The sequence below is a fragment of the Engystomops pustulosus genome, chromosome 3 (genome assembly GCF_040894005.1).
Source record: "Engystomops pustulosus chromosome 3, aEngPut4.maternal, whole genome shotgun sequence".
Lineage (NCBI taxonomy): Eukaryota > Metazoa > Chordata > Amphibia > Anura > Leptodactylidae > Engystomops > Engystomops pustulosus.
In genome coordinates this window covers 118,796,897-118,818,075 of record NC_092413.1, presented here as the reverse complement: position 1 = coordinate 118,818,075, position 21,179 = coordinate 118,796,897, and the positions used below count along the sequence as shown (strand labels likewise).

Genomic DNA, 21,179 nt, shown 5'->3' with positions numbered 1-21,179 from the left:
TATATTTTATCAGAAGCGTCTGAGAGCAGAACATTTCCAGGTTCCCATGGCAACCATTCAGAGCACAATCATTTTTCCACAGCTGTTTATAAAATTTAAGCTGAGCTCTGATTGGTTGCATCTAAAGCGTTGTGCTCTAAGGCACTACTGATAACTCTCCTATGTGTCTATAAATGTATGGATTTGTACATATTGTGTGTATATACTGTATAAGATGTGTATTAATTGTATGTATGAGTGTATAAATGTATACATGAGTGTATGAATGTGTGTCAGTTTATACATATGTATATATTTCTAAGGGGGTGCTGTGTGCCCCATGCTAAAGTCTGCTATGGGTCCCAGCCTCTCCTAGTTACGCCCTTGTGGACTGCACAAAGATATCACATGCAACGGACACGCCGCCTGAATAAGTTAGAAAACCGGATTTGTATTATGTCCACAGTAACCCCTTTTTGAATATTATTTATTTGTCAGGAAAACTATTAGAACTATTAAAAATTGGTAAGAAAGAAATCTCGGCTCACTGATAATGAAGAGTCACCAGAACAATCAAATGAGAGGATGGGTGCTAGGAAAAGTAGTCGCTGGTCCAGAACCAAGAAAATATATCCCCAAAAATGGCATAACACTGTAGCTCCTGCACTCCAAAGGAAAATCTTTAGTGTCAAGAAATTAAAAAATGAACATTTTAATGGTATGCATTAAAAACTGAATGTGATCATATTAAAATGACAAAGAAAACAAAGAAAAGCAGGTGACTTTTTTTTAGATTATGTAGTAGCTTCTTTAATCATACCGGACAATATCTGACCTCCATGAGTTATCAGGTATGAATAAGGACGCTATTACTTGAACCCAAATATGTCACCTGTTCTTTGATTTCTTTGTCTTTTTAATGTGATCACATTCAGTTTTTAACGCATACCATTAAAATGTTTACTTTTTCATTTTTCGATACTAAAGATTTTCCGTTAGTGCTTTGGCATTTTTTTTATCTTTGGAGTTTTTAAAATACTGCCTTTGGCTAGTATAACAGTGATGACCATAGCTCGAGCAATATGTGTATTCATACTGAAACAGATCCATATTATTTGCAGCCATACTCCAGGGTCACTCCCGTGTCCATAGTTAAGTGGCCATCCAGTAGAAGTATACATACTGTAGTGTAGTGGATTTTTGATTAGGTTTGGCAGGCCTCTGTTGTTGGATGAACCCTCTGGAGAGAATTAGTGTTCAAGTGTTGTGCTGATTTCTCTTTAGAGTCTAGGTAGTGTAGTTTACAAAAAGTAGCAATTTTTAAGGAATGAAACTCCAATCCCCTGCTGGTTTAAGGAGAAGAGTAGACATGGGTGTTCTTTTGCAACTTTTATGTGACGTATATAAAGTCTCAAAAGACCAACAGCCTCAGGGTGCAGCCACACGTTCAGTTTTTCAGATGCAGTTTTTGAAGCCAAAAGCAGGTGTGGATGATAATGAATGAGGACTTATCACTAAGAAGTGCTGTTCCTCCTCTATTTTCTTTCCACTCCTGGTTTGGGCACCAAAAACTGCATCTAAAACACTGAACGTGTGGACGCACCCTCAGATTCCAGATTTATCATCCTCCAAAATAAATCAAACAAGCCCCCCCTGCCCCCTGCTAAAAAAGACATGTGCATATTTCCAGAATAAAGATAAATGACCCCCAGGGTATACAAAACAAAACTGACTACCATGTTATTAACAATAATAGTGGTTGAAATTGTAGAGGTTCTGTAATTCTTTCCTAACACCTCAATGTGTCTTTTTAACGTCCATAAGAGCTTGCATATTAAACAATATACACGCATATTAATTAGAGGAATGATTTGCTGCTTTCTCTTGTATAAAGTGAAGGCCACATAACACAGTAACTAACACAGAAATGGAAAGTACCATTGTATTTTACATCGTTAGCAGGAAAGTCCCAAGGCAGAAAGATAAAAATGCCAACTGATTTGCAAAGTATTCTTGTGTCCCCTGATTACAGCATTCTTCTCCTCCACTGCTATGCCTGCCAGGTGAAGCTCTACACAAGCAGCGAGGCACCGGGGTTTGAGCAAGGTCACAGCTAAAACGGCAGTGTTTGAATACTAATCAGTGATAGGGGAGCACAGGTCAGCGCAGCCTGTCTGCTAGCAGGTAGCTGTGTGCTCGGTGGCAGATGGCAGTCATTATTGACTCTCCACAAAGGCCTTGCTTAAAGCCGTGCCCCAGTGCTCAGTGATAGAGTCATTGAGATTCAGAGCGGGTACAAGCAGATGTGGTTTGCCAGAGCCCACCGTAAACAATATGCCAGCAGAATGTAAAAAAAATGAGACTGTGTGCGCAAACATGAAGCCGTCCTCATTTTAAAAAGTTTCAATTATTAACTGTATGTGTGCTTGGAATAGCATACCACACAATTAACAGAAAGCGACATAGCTGTGATGTTCCCTTGGAGCTTATTTATTTAAAGCAGTAAGAATGCCTACATATTACGGAGACCAAAGAAAATATATCATTAGCACATTATTCTTGGTTCACACATAGGGCTGTACTGTATTCAACCACAATGCATCTGTTATTTGATGGCATTTTGTGTTTTAATTTTGTATTTGTGTCATTCTTTAAATAACCTGAAAACTTATTCCCAATACCTTACAATATATTAGTTAAAATATAAACAAAAAGTAAGCATGGATACATATGAATCTTGTCTATGGAAATAATGTGACTTTCAAATGTAAAATAAAATATCTAACAATGGATTTCATGAGTTTTTATTTTTTTTGTTTGTATTAATTTATGCATGCAGTGATAGTAGTATAAATGACAGTTGTGCTATAGTCATCTGCAAATTAACCTTATCTTGTCACATGGGCTGGGGGCAGCTTGTATACAAGGTTTGGCTTAGATAGTGAGGCACTTAAAGGGCATCTACCACCAGAATGAAGGACTGCATGCAAATGAGCCTGAGGGGCTCCAGGCTCCATTAACACCCATGACTTAAGGGGCTCTCAGGCTTCTGGTGTCAGATGTCCTTTAAGTCCAGCAGTGAGGGACATGTCAGCCACAACCCAGGATTTGGGCCAGTGGCACATGGCTGTGCTAAATGCAATACCTTTTAATAGATCGGTGCCCATGGCTATGACTGTTAGAGACTGTGCGACCGATACATTAAAATATAGAGCATGTCGTAGTGGGAACCATTTTTGACATATCACTTATACAGGATAGTTTATAAGGATCCATGAAAAATGAATACCAGACATATCAACCATGAAAAACTGACTATATCATGCTGTACCCTCGGCTGACTTGTTTTAATAATAATAATTCCTGTATTTATATAGCGCACACATATTACGCAGCACTACACTGTGCTTTCCAAACCAGTCCCTGTCCCCAATGGGGCTCACAATCTAATCAACCTACCAGTATGTTTTGGAGAGTGGGAGGAAACCTTGTGAAAAGGGGCGTAGCTTCACGCCAAAAAGGTCCGTGGGCCAAAGATACTGCTGACGCGACAGAACTTTGTCCTAATTTTCTGGCGTAAAGGAAGCCAAATAATAGGGGTTTCAGAGTACGACTAGACAATCTCATACTAGGACAGATTTATCATTCAGCATTAGACACTTCTATAAATCTGGTGCATAATAAGACTGTATAGTATAACTCTCCACCATCTAACCTTAGGACAATTTTTATAAATCTGCCCCATTGGCTATGGGTGGTTTTACACGGACCATTCCCTGGAAAATAACAGCATTTTTGCTGCAAAAACCACAGTAGACAGATATGCCGTCATGGAATAAGTACTTATAAAAAACACAGAAAACCTTTTGTTCTGTGGTCATATTTTGAGGTGTGTATCATCCCTTCTTTCAGCACACCATAGGTTTGGAATTCTTTCAGGTGTTTTCCACAGTCATGCATAGACAAATATGCAAAAAAGGGGAAAGAAAATAAGGAACTTTTAAATAACACATGAACTTTATCACCAAACACTAATCCGCCCCCTAAGGAAAAATAGTGTTTAAATCATTTTACTGAGCCTATACTGCGACCGCTGCAGGATGCCAAAGCAATTGCTAATTTGTATTTTCCAGAATAAGTGGATTAGTCGCAGCCCTATGCTGCAAAGAAGAGTTTACCACGCAATGGCTGCAGTCCAGAGGAAGCTTTATGTCCTTGGAGGAAATGATTTAGATTACAACAATGATCGGATTTTGGTGCGACACATAGATTCCTACAATATTGACACGGACCAGTGGACACGCTGCAACTTTAACTTACTCACAGGTTGGTGTCTGCCAGTGATAACTTAAATTTACATGTACTGTGGTGTACAAGATAAAATAACCTATATAAAGGATAGTCTTCTATTTATCTAGTCCTAAATCCTATCTAGTAGAATGAAAGGTTTACTGTAACCATGCATTATAATCTGCTGACAGCTGATTTCCCACATACCTGTATTATTACTTTCATTTATGTAATTTCCAAGATATTCCCAGTTTATTCTGTATGCTAATGAGGCAGTTGGTGTACACACAGCACTGCGACACTTGCCTGAATCGTTTTCCTCTTCTTCCAGTGTCACCCTTGCTTCTCACAAGACAAATTTGCTTATCTGAGAGTACAGTAGTCCAGGTGGCAATAGCAGTGTTCTGTGTGTTAAGGACATAGACTTGGTGCACAAATTGTCTCATTAGCAATAGTATAATGGACAGAAATGATTTTGTTGGAAATTCTAGGGGGTCATTTATCTTATCTGTTTGTTTTGGTTTGTTTTTGCTTTTTTCTTTTTCATCTGCTACTTTGGTAATTTATAAATCTCACTTTTTCCTTGTGTTAAATATTTATTTTTTAGATCTCTTTTTGAGACATTTGTTACAAATGTCTCAAGTCACTTCTTTCCATTTTCTAAGTTTTGCTTAAGTATGGAGTTTTTTGCTCCAAAAAATGACATCTGGAATAAAAGATAAATTTGTCTTACTGATGAAAAACAAATGTCTGGGGGATATTTCAAAATGTCCCCAAGAAGGCGCAAAAGTTGCAATGCGCCAAAAAAAGTCTCAAGAAAAGACAGAAAAAGAAAGATAAATGACCCTGATTGTGTATTTCTCTGCAATATGCTGCCAGTACCGTATATACTCGAGTATAAGCCAACCCGAGTATAAACCGAGACGTCATCAGCAGCAACAGCGCTGCATCACAGTGTGCGGCGGCCGGCAGATCGCATGGACACGACTCTGCCGGCTGGAGAAGATAGAAGACAGAAGAGAAGACACGGGGAGCCGCGGGGAGCCGTGAGGAACATCGGGGACACCGGAGGGTGAGTATAATTTTTTTTTTATTATCATTGACTCGTGTATAAGCCAAGGTGAGGTTTTTCAGCACATTTTTTATACACGAGTATATACGCTATATTATAATGCTTGGGGAAGGGGCAGACTCCCTTTAAATCAGTGTAGATAATTGGCTGCCAGTTAACTCATTGTACTCATGGAATTAAGCTATTTTTCTAGTTTTTGTTACCCATTTTCTTTTGATAAAAAGGGTGCAAAACTATTTTAGCATTGGAGATCCTAAAGGATCGTTTGTAATGTATGAAAGACAAGAGTTGGCAAATCTCGTATTTCTTGACATTATTCTTTAACATAAGACAATTAAATCACATTTTCTTTGTCACCACATGGGAGAAAAACTTGTTTTGGTTCCTTCATTAAGAAATTGTGGAGAAATTGCTACCTCTGATATGTGTTGTTTTATAACTATAGTCATCTTCGTTTTATTTGTCTCATATTTCAGAGAATATGTGCTAAATTTAAATTAATTTTACCATAAACTAAAAAAAATTATCATTATTATTTTATTTTACAAAGGACAAAATGAGTCTGGAGTTGCTGTCCATAATGGAAGAATCTACTTGGTTGGTGGTTATTCAATTTGGACAAATGAACCCTTAGCATGTATACAGGTACAATCTATTCCTGCTTGTTCTACAGAACATGTCACCTTTTCCCTCTATCCCTGGGGTTACATACACAATGAAGGTTTATTGACACATGCCAGATGGTACAGATGTGTTCTGTGCCAAACCACTGAACAGCATCATCTTTCTGCAAGAAAGCCAATTCCTGGGCGTGTGAAAGTTCTGTTCTGACCACACAGTTTCTCAATGCGATGCACTGCTTTTGCCTGTAGAAGCAGATTGGTCACACAACCTCAGCAAAATACTAGAATGTGCTAACACCTTGTTGTAATTGACTGCATAGAACAAAAATGCTGCAATTCAGGACACAGAAAACCCTAGTAATGTTAGGTTAGTACAATAGACATAAACCTATCATTTTGCTTTTGGAATAAGCAAGACTAAGAAAGCAGTAGTGATGTGAAGATCATACAAGTTTCATGCTGTTGTCGCCCATAACTAGCCTTATATCTATAGATGTTGTAGGGGTTAGGGCTAACATGCATTAGATATTAATATTGCAGTAGTAATAAAGAGGAAGAGCTTGCTTACTTAGACAGCAGTAGTGTGTACAGTATGTGTGTACTATGTGTCAATCACCAAGGCTGAGAGGCAATCAGTCAGACAATTTCTATATTGAAGCCCAGTGTTATGACTCAGTGGACAGGCTGCATATCAGCCTCTTTTCTTCTTTCCAAGTTTATCCCTATATTTTCGAGTGATTGAACAGACTGAATGATTTTTTTGCTTATAACCTGTGTTAGCTGTCATTGTTTTCAGTCAGCAACCTCATCTCATCTAAGGGCTATTCAGTCAAGTGGGGGTAGACTGCATTTTACAGCCAGGCTGAATGAAATCTGAACTTGATGTAAATTTATAGAAGGAAAATAAACCTAGCCATTGTTAATTTCTGCATTCTGTATATTTTACTACCTGGCTATAAATAATGCCATTTAAAATTTGTATAAACAGAGTTGCTGAAAAACCCCAACTTCCTTCTCCTTCACGTGTAACAGAGTGGGCAGAGACACGTCCATGCACTGTGCCCGCTGGGCAGTGGCTGCTGCAGGGCTTTTAATTACAGGAGGGACCAATGCATTCATTTTATTTATTTTATATATTTTTTACTACTTTTTAGGTCTGATCATAGCTACCATATACTGCAATACTACCGTATTGCAATACATGGAGAATTTTTAAGGGATTTAAAACAGTGTTATTCCTGCCCAATGACTGGTCCTGGAGTCTCAAACACACTCCAGGCTGCCATGGGAACTGTTTGTTGCTCCTAGATCACACAGGGAACGGCACCAGGTAAATGGTTACCACCCGAGATCGGTTAGCGATAATGCATATAGCAGACAACACCCACCATATATAAAGAGAGCTCAGCCTGTGCGCCCTCTTCATACATCCTTAACGGAATTATGACATACATGTACTTCGTATTGCGGTAAGGAGTTAAATAAATATTTACCAATATCCGAAACAATACAATAACAAATTTCACTTACACTTTAAGGCTTCATTTACAGCCATGTGCTGGAGAGGAGGAGGAGGTGACCCTTCCTCCCTCCATAGGAAGCATAGGCGCACGGCCGCTCAGCCAGGTGTACGGTGCAGAACGGTGCCACACATGTGTAACACCATACTGCCACCGGGTGGCCATTGCTGTCTATGGAGACGTACATTCGGACGCATGTACATCCCCCCAGACGGCCGTCTGAATGAGCCCTAAGTGATAGCAAGTCCTAAATCCACGCAGTAATCAACTCATGTTTAATTAACTCCATCTAGTCTTATTTTTATTTTGAAAGGTGCTTTATAGATTGTATATACCTAATGAACTGTAGAGCGCTGCAGACCTCATTATTATTTTTTAGATTCTAAAAAAACAGGAAAATGTTATTCCCTAAAATGTTTTCTAGTTTTGAAAACGTGAGGTTTTTTTATATTTTAAAAAAGTTTTATTAGTTTTTACATAATTTAAACACATAATACGTATATGCACCAATATTTCCAACATTTCTTACATATGATACATTCCATACATAAAAGAAATACTCTTGTGCATATTGATTTACATTCCAGTCATAGCACTACCATACAGTTCATGCAAAAACCACACAAACCCAAATATTAAAGTACCATCTCTCTACTTGTGTTTACAAACATTGACCTAAGGAATGAAATCTCTAGATGAGTATACAACAATTTTTATTATCTCCATAACCCCTCTCCCTCCCTATCCCCCCCCCCCCTGGCAGGAAGAAAGAGAAAAGAAAAAAAAATTGTAAGAATGATAGGTTTTTGTCAACTTTCAGGATGATTCTTAAGGGTATTAACTTTTCCCTTATGCTAGTTTGTCTAATTCCATTTGTCCCAGGTTCTGGCCCATTTCCTCATAGTACCCCTCTTCTCAGCTTGTATTCTTTCATATTCTTTTACCTTCAAGGATAGATTTATCCACCTCCTAATTGTTGGTTTCCTACCACTGTTACTTCCCCATTCCCTTACAATAAGCACTTTCGCCAGCATCATCAGTTTGAGAATAGTTGCTTTATGGGTGGACCTGCTTTCCACGGAACTAAATCTCCCAATAATGGCTGTCGAGATGGACGGGATAAGAGATAATTCTAAAGTACTATTCACACGCTGAAATACTTCACTCCAGAACTCGTAAATTGCCTGGCATGACCAAATTACGTGAGTAAAATCGGCTCCATCCTCTCCACATTTGGAGCATCTGGACGATTCCCTGATTTTCATCTTATGCAGATTGATAGGGGAGTAGTACAGCATATAAAGAATCTTAATCTGTATTATTCGATGATTTTCATTTATTGATCCTATCTTGGCATTTCTATAAATCCCACCCCATTCATCCCTTGTTATAACTCCTACTTGCTTTTCCCATCTTTCTTGTGATTTGTGAAAAACCCCCACTGAATACCCCTTAACCAAAAATTTGTAAATACCTGCGATCAGACCCTTTCTTTTTCCTGTGTTTTGCACATATTCTGAACATTCATGTGAATTTATTTCTAAGTGTTTCCTCACTCTGATTGCGTTTATCGCGTGAACTAATTGAAAATATCTCAAAAAATCCTTTTCCCTTAATCCGTTTACCACTCTTCCATTTTCTACTATCTGTGAGAAATATCTAATACCCTTCCTTTCCCAGAATGTTGGATCTGGCAATCTCCCTAATTCGGGAAATTCTTGATTGTGCCATAGTGGAGTGCAGTCTAATATTCCATTAATGTGTAAAAAATTTTTAACCTCTTTCCATCCCCTAAACATTGCCCTTTTCATGCTAATTTTCTTATTCCCCTTATGATCTGCATTCTTTTCCAAATTTCAAATACCGAGCTCTCGTGGTTATCCCTCATTATGAGTGCTTTAACTGGATCCATCACATCCTTCCAGCCCACTATCCTAGATAGTTGAGCTGCCAGGTAGTATCCAAAAAGAAAAGGTATCCCTATTCCTCCTTCTGAGATTGACTTGTGCCAATGTCTAAGCTTTATTCTGACCCTTTTTCTACCCCAGATTAGCTCATTAAATAGAGATTCCATAGCCTTGAAAAAGGAATTATCTATCCATATAGGACAGACTGCCAAGAAAAAAGGGTTTGTGGTAGAAGAACCATTTTAATTAGGGCAGCTCTGTCTGCAAAAGAGAGCGGCAACTTTTCCCATAGCTGTACGTGAGTTTTTATGACTTTCATCATATTGCAAAGCTCATGATATACAGTGGGGGGAAAAAGTTGAGAATGAAGAGGTCTTTCATTTTTAGTGTAGGTGTACTTCAACAGGGATGGGTCTTATTAAAATAATTTCACTTACATATTTACAGCTCTAAACACTAAGCCCTCTAAAAAGATCTACTTATTGTAGATAAGCACACTGTCACCATAATTCTCATACTGCATAGTACCAAATATCAGAGGTTGACAGAGTAATAACATGACTCTTCAATGATACATAGAGAATCCATCTCTCGTAGTCTTCACAACTTGTTTAAACTGGAAGAAAATAGAGGAGCATGTACAACATTTGAAGACGCATCACAGTGACAAGATAGTCACTAATTAGTTAAAGCATTTAGCCTGTAGCTGCTTTTTGGGAGAATTTTAAAGAACAGCTGTCATCAGGTCTGTGTCACTTGTCCTGTCACCACTACCTGTTGTAGCAGCTCAACAGGAGTCCATCCCAGTCTTTATCTAGTCAATTCATACATTAATCATTATAAAATCATCTTTTCTTTATTATGTAAATGAGGCTGGTCACATGGTCAGAGGCAGTGATGTCACCCCAGTTACTTCTCCCCTCTCCTCCCCCTGCTCATATCTGTGTGTAATGTATACTAAAGCATTGCTAGTGTGTGTGCTTTACCTGCTGACATATTCTCCATCCTAATACACGTGTGAGATACAGACATGTTCTATTATAACATGGCTGTCTGGAGCTGTTGTATCTCTCCTATAAAACATAGGCTGCAGGAGGCGTGCCCACCAGCAAGCACATGGAGCATCCATTACACCATTATCCCTCACAGCCACACTCCCCAGTGCTTGATTGACAGCCTGTATAATGGTGTACCTCCCACTCATGAATAAGCAGGACAGCTTGAATATGCTAATGACTCACATCTCATAGGTCAGTTGCATACAGCTTTAGGCCCTCATTGCTTAAGTTTACAGGCATGTAGAAGGACAATGAAAGGAGAGCGGTAATTTAGTTTAGGGTGTTAATTTGCCTGATAGGTTCTCTTTAAGCAAATGTCTGAACTAGTTGTGCAGACTATACTGAAAACTCAATTTTTCCATCTATTGACAGCTGGGTCAAGTCCATGCCGCACAATTCCATATAACCCAAGAAGTTATTCCTCTGAAATCCAGATGTAGTTAAAATGTCTTTATGCAGCCCAAATCACAAAATAAAGTAGTAAACCCAATAAAAGAGATGATGTCACCATGAATGAACTGTATTACTTGGTATTTATTCAAGTACACTACTGGTGAAAAATCTAGCCATCTTTCGCTGATGTAATGCTAAATAGCCTTACACAATTGAGGCAATCTTTCAGCTGCATTCAGATATTATACAGAAAGAACATCTCAACATTTAAAGAGTTCCCACAAATTTGTAGCCCATTCCATAATCTGAAACGTGCAAAATTCTGGTATTCTTAGGTGATTTTTATATAACCTAGCAATATGTTTGGGATTATTTACAGATACAACAACTTATTACACTCCTGAGCATCCCAGTACAGGTGGTTCCCTACCTAAGAACCTCCGGCTTACAGACGACCCCTAGTTAGAGACGGACCCCTCTTCCCACTGTGACCTCTGGAGAAGCTCTCTGGATGTGTTACTATAGTTCCAGGCTGCAATGATCAGCTGTAATGAAGCTTTATGGATAATCCTTGATCCCCTGACGGCACAAAATTTGGAATCTCCAGTTGTCTCTGGGGCAAAAAATTATTTGTCTTGAGTTACAATAATAAAATATACAGTTCCGACTTGTCTACAAATTCAACAAGAACAAACCTATGGAACCTATCTTGTATGTTACCCGGGGACTGTCTGTATTAATAGAAATAGACATCTTCTCATGAGCATAAGCATATAAAGCATGAAGCAAACTGCAGCACTCACCGATTAAAAGTCCATAATCTTTATTCATGAGTCTTCCATAAAAAAACGAGCTAGAAAAAGCGCTTGTATAGCGTGAAACAGGCTGTTGCTCTTGGCGCATTCCCCCTGCTCCTAATCCAGTGATGGCGAACCTTTTAGCGGCCGAGTGCCCAAACTGCAACCCAAAACCCACCTTATTTATCGTGAGGTGCCAACCAAAAATGAAAGCAGTAACTTATTGCTCCTTGTTCTTCAACAACTTTCTATCATATTGAACACAGTAGAAAGATAATTCAGCCCTGTCTAATTCTCCCTCTTCCTACAGTCTCAAGTAGCGAAATAAGTATCAAAATACAACTGAAAGCAGCATCTTTTAAGTTGCTTGGAACTGCAGGAAGTCTTTGAGTCCTGTCTGATGTGCTGGGGCAATGGCCCGGGTGCCCAAAGAAAGGGCTCTGAGCGCCGCCTCTGGCACCCGTGCCATAGGTTCGCCACCACTGTCCTAATCCATCTTTTTTTTTATTAAAAGGACATCTACTATTAGGATCAAGGATTGTAAACCAAGCACACTAACATGCTGGTGTGTGTTCACTCTGTCAGGATCTTCTACCCTTTTTTTTTTAAAGTTTTAAAAAGTATGCAAATAGCCTGAGGGGCTCTGGGCTCCATATATCTTAATGGAGCTTGGAGCCCTTCAGGCTTAATTGCATATTTTTAAAAGCCCTTTTTTCATAAAAACAAGGGTATAAGAAGCTAAAAGAAAAGAGGGTCCTACCAGAGGGGCACATAGCAACATGTACATGTAGTTGATCCTTGATCCCGGTGGTAGATTTCCTTTAAGAGATTCTCAAAATGATCTGACACCTGGAAGGTACTGAAAATAGATACAGGCGGTCCCCTACTTAAGGACACCCGACTTACAGACAACCCATAGTTACAGACAGACCCCTCTGACCTCTGGTGAAGTCTCTGGATGCTTTACTATAGTCCCAGGCTGCAATGATCAGCTGTAAGGTGTCTGTAATGAAGCTTTATTGTTCATCATTCCCATTACAGCAAAAAAAATTTTTTAACTCAAATTGTCACTTGGGCCAAAATTTTTTTTGTCTGGATCTACAATTCTAAAATATACAGTTTCGACTTACATACAAATTCAACTAAAGAACAAATCTCCGGGCCCTATCTTGTACGTAACCCGGGGACTGCCTGTACAATGAAACAAAGTCTTTTGGGATTGTACATAGAAAGAATTTGACAGAAACGTAAGTATTTAAATGCTAAACTTCCAATTTCTTTCTTTTCTCTTTACTTGTAGGTGCTGGATGTTAGCAGAGAAGGGAAGGAAGAAGTGTTCTATGGGCCTACACTACCTTTTGCTTCTAATGGGATAGCAACCTGCTTCTTGCCTGCTCCATACTTCACATCTCCTAATTTACAGACTTTGCAGGTTCCACATCATAGAATAGGCACAATATGAATGATCTTTTTCACCCGCAATCCAGAAGTGAACACATTTTTCGTGTGGCGACCAGGTATAGCTAGGTAACAAACTTCAATGTTGGTATCATTCATTTATCCTATATACTGTATAGCTATATATCTTCAGCAGCGTGTGCCACAGGCCATCAGCATCAAAATATATTGTAAATCGGAGGTAGGGAATCATTGTGCCTGTACAGAACTAAAAATGACTACTCAGAGCATTCTGATGCATAGGGAACAGTGACTATGCAAACTATTCCCGCTTCTCCACAAGCCAGAGCAAAGGTGCTCCAGTCACAGTATTGCACCCAGTCCACTATCAAGACGTTTCTAAGCACACTTTATTTTAAGAACAAAACTATTTTATAAGGGCAATACTCAATGCTGGAAATGCAAACATATGCAACTGACTGGATGTATGTGATGAGCAAATAGAATGTCAAACACTACGGATCACCAATGTAACATGGCATGTAAATATTTTACTTATTCGTTCTACCCAAAGTCCCTAAATGAAATATTGCAATGACTTTCATATTGAAGAAACAAATACTGAAGGAACTGTATAAAAAAAAAGTTAAGCTTTTGCATTTACAACCCATAAACTCTGCTGCTAATTTACTGAACCGTGCACTTAAGTGCATATAAATAAAGACCATTGTTCAATATTATCAGAACGCATCTACATTTCTTATGTACCGTGTAGGGGTCCCTTTTTTTTTAAAAAATTACTTAGCAAGAACATTAAATAAGGAGGATGGTGCTGGTAAGTTACCCAATGAAGCATTGTTATGAAGATCCATTGTAAGTTTTTGTAGTAAACATTTATAGTTTAGTAAGCATTTCTTTTAAAGGAAATCTAGCACATGGGGGCAGTGCGTCTAAACCAAACACACTTACATGCAGGGGTGTGTCTCCTGAAACCGGATCAGTTCACCTTTTTGCTTCTAATAGATTAGTTTGGGATACATATGTATTTTAAATGATGCAAATGGGCATCAGGGACTCCTGGCTACATTACAGAGCCCCTTCTGGCTCCGTTGTCTGTTAATTACTCACTCCTCCATTTGGCTCTCTGAGTGGGGCAGGAGGAGGAGGGCACAAACACTGAATGAAGTGAACAATTAGACCACTCAGCCAGAGGGGTTCTCCTGTGATGTAGACAGGAGCATGTAAGTGTGGTAGATATTCTTGGTTTAATGACTTGGCCATTTTGTAACTTCCTGGCCCATTTTTTAACAATCTATAATGGTTATATAAACAAGTACAAGGACACAGTAGCACTCTGCAATAATATGCAATTAAAAAGGTTCGGGCCATGGTATATGTTAACACTATTCTGCCATATAGGGGTTCCCCTTCATATAGTAATATCTCAAGGTTCCAGTACATACAGGATAAATACATCAGATATATCAATACCTTGCATAAACGACAAGATGCAGTTATACATCACAAAAAAGAGCTACCAGTGCCTGACTAACATAGAAAGATTGTAGACAAATATACCAATACTCAAGGTCCAAGAAGTAAGGTTAGAGCCCACTCTTATATAATACAAGACCCCTGAGGAAGCCAGACACACAGACGATGCACGTTGTGTAGGGTGTTGTTTGTGGGGTCTCCCCTTATCTCTTGGACCTTGTGTATATTTGTTTGTATAGGAACACAGTCACTAGATATACTATCTTTCTATGATACTCAGGGACTGGCAGCCCTTGTTATGTGATATATAACTGCATCTTGTTGTTTATGAAATGTAATGATGTATCTGATGTATTTTTCCTGTATGTATTGGATCCTTGAGATATTACTATGAAGGGGAACCCCTGTATGGCCAATAAGTCTCATCATGGACTATGGGCAGAACTTTCATATGCATTTTATAGGGAACCTGTCATTAGGAGACCCATTCTTGTGCCTGCGCGGTCAGCATCCTTCAGAATGTGCGCACAAACATACACAGATAAAGCGGAGCTGGCCGCTCAGTCTAGACATTCATCTGCTCATGCGCTTCTGTAAGCCGCCGCTTGCTAGGCATGCTGACCTCGCACACATGAGAAAACCTGACACGGTCATCTGGAGTTGATGACAGCGGACGGAACATGATGAGCTTGATGACATCCGTAGGGGGACACTAAGCAGGTCATTTCATATAGGAAGGACACACGGAGGAGCGTTTTCCCGAGGTAGGGGGAAAACCGCTTGTCTATAGCCACATCTAGGGAATGAGAGGCTTAGTCACAGAGCACATGGAATTGAAATGTACTAAATAACAGATCTTTTTTTTCTTCTGCATTGTATGCACTATACTCTATAGCTGTGGTGGCAAACCTATGGCACGGGTGCCAGAGGTGACACTCAGAGCCCTTTCTGTGGGCACCCAGCACAGAATTTACCAGATAGAACTCAAGGTTTCCTCCTGCAGTCCAAGACAGCCCAGGACACTCCATGCTCAGTACTATTTTAAAGTGACACCTACTTGGCTACCAGAACTACAGGAGGAGTGAGAAGGTGTGGGCAGAGATGGATTATCATTGGAGCTCCTGCTTCCTCTTCAGGGGACCCTGGAGGGAAGCTACAATCCAATGTCTCCTGCTTTCTATTGTATTGGTTTTCTCAGGACCCCAATACGATTGAAACTTGTGATACAGCAGAGATCAATAGGTTACTGCTCAAATTGTCATGTTGGCACTTTGCGACATAAAAGGTGGTTTTAGTTGTAGTTTGGAAACTCTGTATCTATAAGGTAATAATACTAATAAAAGTGCTTTGAGTCTATTGGGTGTGCAGAGTACTACTGTGTCCTTGTTCATGTGACTAAAGTAGTTCTACTTTACACCCCTGCTGTTTGCTCACTTTCTTAGGGAAGACTAAGTGGTTATAACTTTGGAATGCTTTGACATTCAGGTGGTTTTGAGATTGTTTCTTATGACACTGCATTTTGTGTTAGTTGAAAAAATTTGGGTGATATGTTTTGAGTTCATTTATTAAAAAAAAAAAAAAAATGGATATTTGGTGAAATTTTTCGATATTTTAAATTTTCAACTTTAACGACAATCATAACACCAAAATAACTGCTTTGCATTTGTATTGCCATGGTTTTTATGTGTGCTCTCATTTTTTGTAGGATGTTTTGAGGCTTAGAACTTTAGTTGCAATTTTTCACATTTTCGTTCAAAAGGAAAAATCATGCTTTTGGAGGGACCTGCTCAGTTTTCAAGTCAGTTTGAGAGGCCAAAATGCTCCACAAAGTTTGATACCCAATTTCTCCTGAGTATTCCAATACGCCATATGTCAGTGATGGCGAACCTTTTAGAGACCGAGTGCCCAAACTGAAACGCCAATAAGGCAATTCACACTCGGGGCTAGTTCCTGATCCGTAGTAACTCCTCTCTAGTGCTTCTAAATTGAATTGCGTTTTAATGCAAACTGCCCAATAATGCCAAAATAGATAACTAGAAAATCTGCAGCAGTCCTAGGTTAGTAATTAATAATAAAAATAGATCACTACATACATAGGGAGCCACTGGGTTTAACAGTGCAGTGTTAAGTTTACACAGAACTGCTGGGATACCAGATCGCATATATTACACAGGACTGCTGAGATACCAGATCGCATATATTACACAGGACTGCTGCAGTCTGTCTGCTTTCTTTCCTTGCATAGGACTGCTACCTTATACATCAATGTTTTACATTATGAAAGAGGCAGCAGTCCTATGTAATGAATGAAAGCTGTCTAGCTACAGAAGTCCTATGTAACGTATGGAGCAATAAGATGCAGCAGTCTGTTACTCAAATAGCTTTTGCACCATGCAGTGCTGTATTTTACACAGGACTGCTGCAGCCTAATGTTCCATAGTTTACTTAGGACTGCTGTATTTCTCTCAATGTGACACAAACAGTGCAGGGTAAAATGCTTTTATACCTTTTACAGGGCTGCCTGAGAGAGGGTGAGGCAGCAGTCCTATGCATGTAACTTACATAGGACTGCTGCTTTTCCCTCCATGTAAAGGAGACAGTCCTGTGTAAGGACAGTAGTGCTGTTCTATACACAGGAGTGTCTGATAGGGATTGGGATCCTGCAGCCCTATGTACAGTGAGTGAATTACCATCAGGGCTGTTTGTGGGGTCGGGTGACACAGGAAGCTAAATGTAATTGGAATGAGCAGAACTGAACGCTCACCCACCATCTCCCAGCCTGGACTCCTGTGCTGCATCGTTCTCTTATATTCAGGTCTTCCTGCTGACAGGTGGGAGGAGAGCAGGGGCTGAGGCAGGAGACGCTGTGTGAGTGTCCAGCGTCTGACTCCGCCCACATGCAACCTCTGACCTCTGTGGCCGGCTCCGTGCTGCTGCCTGCTGAAGCATGTGTAAGCTGTGATCAGACAGCAGCGCTGGCACACAGGAAACTCCACAGAGACCAGACACCTTCACAGCATGAAGATCGGCTGAGCAGGGTCAGTTCCAGTGAGCCTCCGGCAGTGGTTCAGGCATCGGTGCGCATGCCCACAGAGAGGGCTCTGCGTGCCCTCTCTGGCACGCGTGCCATAGGTTCGCCACCACTGCCATATGTGGTTGTAATCTGCTGTGTGCGCACTTGCCAGGGCAATGAAGAGAAGGAGCGCCATTCAGACTGGATTTGCATTGTCACAAAAATTATAAAGATTGTATAGCCTTTAAAAAGTAAGTCTGGCCATAAGAGGGCTTATTTTTGTGGGAGGAGATGAACTTTACAAACACCTCATTTTAGAACACTTTAGTTTATTGATGAAATTTCAACTCTCTGTGTTGAGGAAAAAAAAATCATCAATTCTTTTTCAGGATTTTTAGCCTTTTTGGGATGCTGTTCACTGTACCATAACAAAATATATATTATCTTTATTCTATGGATCACTACGATTACAGTAATACTACAGTTATATAGTTTTTGTTATCGTAGTTTTAAAGTAAAATTGGAGAAAATTGAAAAAATGGCAATGCTAAACAAATTCCAAACATGTGATTTGGGTTTTTTTTTTTTACTTCATTAGAAGTGTATGGAGAATGGTGGTAATTAGGGGACTTTCATTTTATTTAAAAAAAAAAAGTATTGCTTTGAAAAGCTTTTTTTTTTTAATATATACAGGTTGGCTTAAACATGCGATCCTCTGATTGCAAGTTGAAGCTGTAATTGAGCTAACACATTTGTATTGCTGTGGGTTACAGTCAGATAATGGAAATCGCACAGCCCGTGGCACTCGTCAGACCCCTGGGTTGCCATTGTTGGATCGGACCCCCTGGTAAGCAGCTTGGGGGATTCCGATCGGAGGAAAGATATGCAGCTGACACTCGTTCGCAGGGCCGGATTACAGGGGAACCCAGAGCGCGCACCCCGGGGCCCCTACAAAATGTGGGCAATTCGGGGCTGTTGCTGACTGTCCGAACTGCCCACGCTGCATTTGGGTCTGGGCAGCGTGGGGGAACAATAAGTTCCCTTCTCTGCCATAGATGATCAGAGGCAATACAATATGACGGCACCATGCTGCTGGCGGTGCAGTGTGTGATGTGATGGAGCCATCATCGTGATACATTTACAATATCCACTATCCTGACACCGCAAGGGAAGGAGGTCGGCGCAAATTGGGGGAACGATTGAAGGGGAGAAGAATTTTAATATTTTACCTAGGACTTTATATAGTTATTATGGGGAGTGTATTTAGTTATTAAAGGGAGTCTGTATATAATTATAGGCGGACTGTATATAGTGATTTCTGTGGGAGCTGTTTACAGTGATTGCTGGGGGAGCTGTAAATAGTGACTACTAGGCGCTGTATATAGCTATTGCTGGGGAGCAGTATATAGCGATTACTGTTCCCTGTCTGGACTACATTCAATGGGGTCCTCCACCAACCTTAATCCGGCCCTGCTCGTTCGGTACAGTGCCGTCTCCGCTTGTGAGCAAGTGCCTTCCCTCCACGCCATAGTGTTATGGTGCGTGTCGGGAAAGGGTTAAAAAAATGCACTGGTCTTGACCCAGTCGGGAAATTAATTAAGACCAAGAAACTGGCCATTAGGGGGAGATTTACGTGCATAATGCATCTACTACACGGTGTAGAGCCTTCCGTCAGGAGTATACATCATTAAGATGTTTTGCCATTGAGGCATACTACAGGCGGTCCCCTACTTAAGGACACCCGACTTACAGACAACCCATAGTTACAGACGGACCCCTCTGCCCACTGTGACCTCTGGTGAAGCTCTCTGGATGCTTTACTACAGTCCCAGACTGCAATGATCAGCTGTAAGGTGTCTGTAATGAAGCTTTATTGATAATTCTTGGTCCAATTACACCAAAAATTTTGAAACTCCAATTGTCACTGGGGCAAAAGAAAAAAAATTGTCTAGAACTTCCATTATAAAATATACAGTTTCGACTTACATACAAATTCAACTTAAGAACAAACCTCCAGACCCTATCTTGTATGTAACCCGGGGACTGCCTGTATTGTGCCTTGTACAAGATTTTCACCTAAAATACATTACTATTTTCAGGCACATTAAGCCCCATGGATACATTTGATATACATTATATGCAATCCCACACACAGGAAGTTTTCTGCTAAATATGCACATGCAAAATATAGAACTAATGTAGCCCCTTTCTGGATCTACAGTAGCCACTAGCCAGTCCGCTAGCTAACTTAAAGAGGTTTGCCCACTAAAGAAAATTCTCAAATTTCAGTCCCATTAGTGATGTTTACACAGTAAAGACCATTTTTAACCCAATTTTACTCAGTTTTTTGCCGTTTTAGCCTAGACTGCTCAGTGTACAAGTCCAGAGTGTGGGAGGGGACTCTTTAAACAGAAACATTATCCATCTAGTTCCGTGAGCTGACAGTGTGTATAGATTATCAGGGTACAAGGTTTATACACACTTTAATTTACCTTCTGAACATTCTACAAGTATCTGACACATAGAAAGAGGAGACAGATCAGAGATGAGATGCACAAGATGCATAGTATACACAATGACACAGTCAGCTCTGTCCTTTAACACTATCAAACCTGTTGCGACTCCCTCCTCCTTCCCCCTGGATAAAGAACTTATCTGCCTTTAGCTCTCCTCATACTGCTGCTGTTTGTCGGCATGAAGTTAGTGTGTATCAGTGTGAGCTCATCCTGGAATGCAGGGGAGGGGCTGCTGGAGGGAGCAGAGAGCGGCTCAGCTCCACAGTGTCAGGCACGATGGCTGCCGACCCTAAAGTCAGAAGATACAGGGTCGGAAACCAGGTGTAGCTTAAATTGTGTTCACCAGGACATAAGAGACAGGATAGCAAAATAACACACTCTCTAATTACAACCTGAGTAAATTTATTTGATGTAATTTGATTTGATGCATTATAAACCAAAAACATACCTTGAGAATGCTTTAGCTACACTGATGCAGAATCATATCTTGTTTAATCCCTGTGCGGAGTGGTTTTGTTCAAAAAACAATTATAAAATTATGATATTGAAGCTATGTCGCTACTGTGCCTGGGCTTGGCACTTTTCCTTTTTTACATTTGTTATGCACCGCTCAGAGGATGATGTAATCACAGTGTTCTTCTTGACAGGCAGAAGTAATCAATTGCAGCACCATTCCCCAGCAGCTATGCATGAGGAATCCACCTCAGGTTGATTAGTTCTGTTTTGGCTGTTCAGAAAGCTCTGTATGTAATGTGGATCCAGCTTTCACAAGGTCCTGAATTTTATAATGGTTTTTTGAGCAAAACACTCAGCTCAGGAATTAAATATATGATCCTGCATCAGTGTAGCTACAGCATTCTTAAGGTATGTTTGCTTCATAATGCATCAAATGGTAGATTTTCTTTAAGAAACTGGTCTTTCTGGGAATACCCCTTCAATACACAGCACAGGATGGGTCACCATGTACCATTAGATAGAATTGGGGCCAAGGACTTTCAGTAGTATATTAAGGCTCTTTTTTGACTTGCATAGCATGTCTGCTTTTACATAGCACCCATGTTTAACACATATGTACATTTTATGAGCTAGGCGATAGAATAATAACGCTTTGCCACAAGG

The 21,179-nt window shown here is 40.0% G+C and overlaps 1 protein-coding gene across 3 annotated transcripts in view; it reads left to right on the top strand.

Moving 5' to 3' along the window:
- The window catches only part of KLHL32 (kelch like family member 32), a 161,130-nt gene extending 147,336 nt beyond the window's left edge, over positions 1–13,794 (top strand). For all 3 annotated transcript variants that reach the window (XM_072141920.1, XM_072141919.1, XM_072141922.1), the window contains 3 exons: positions 4,113–4,305; positions 5,892–5,986; positions 12,940–13,794. In XM_072141920.1, coding sequence (XP_071998021.1) covers positions 4,113–4,305; positions 5,892–5,986; positions 12,940–13,101 — 450 coding nt within the window. In that variant the 3' untranslated portion in view covers positions 13,102–13,794. The remainder of the gene's footprint in view (positions 1–4,112; positions 4,306–5,891; positions 5,987–12,939) is intronic.
- The last annotated feature ends 7,385 nt before the right edge of the window (positions 13,795–21,179 follow it).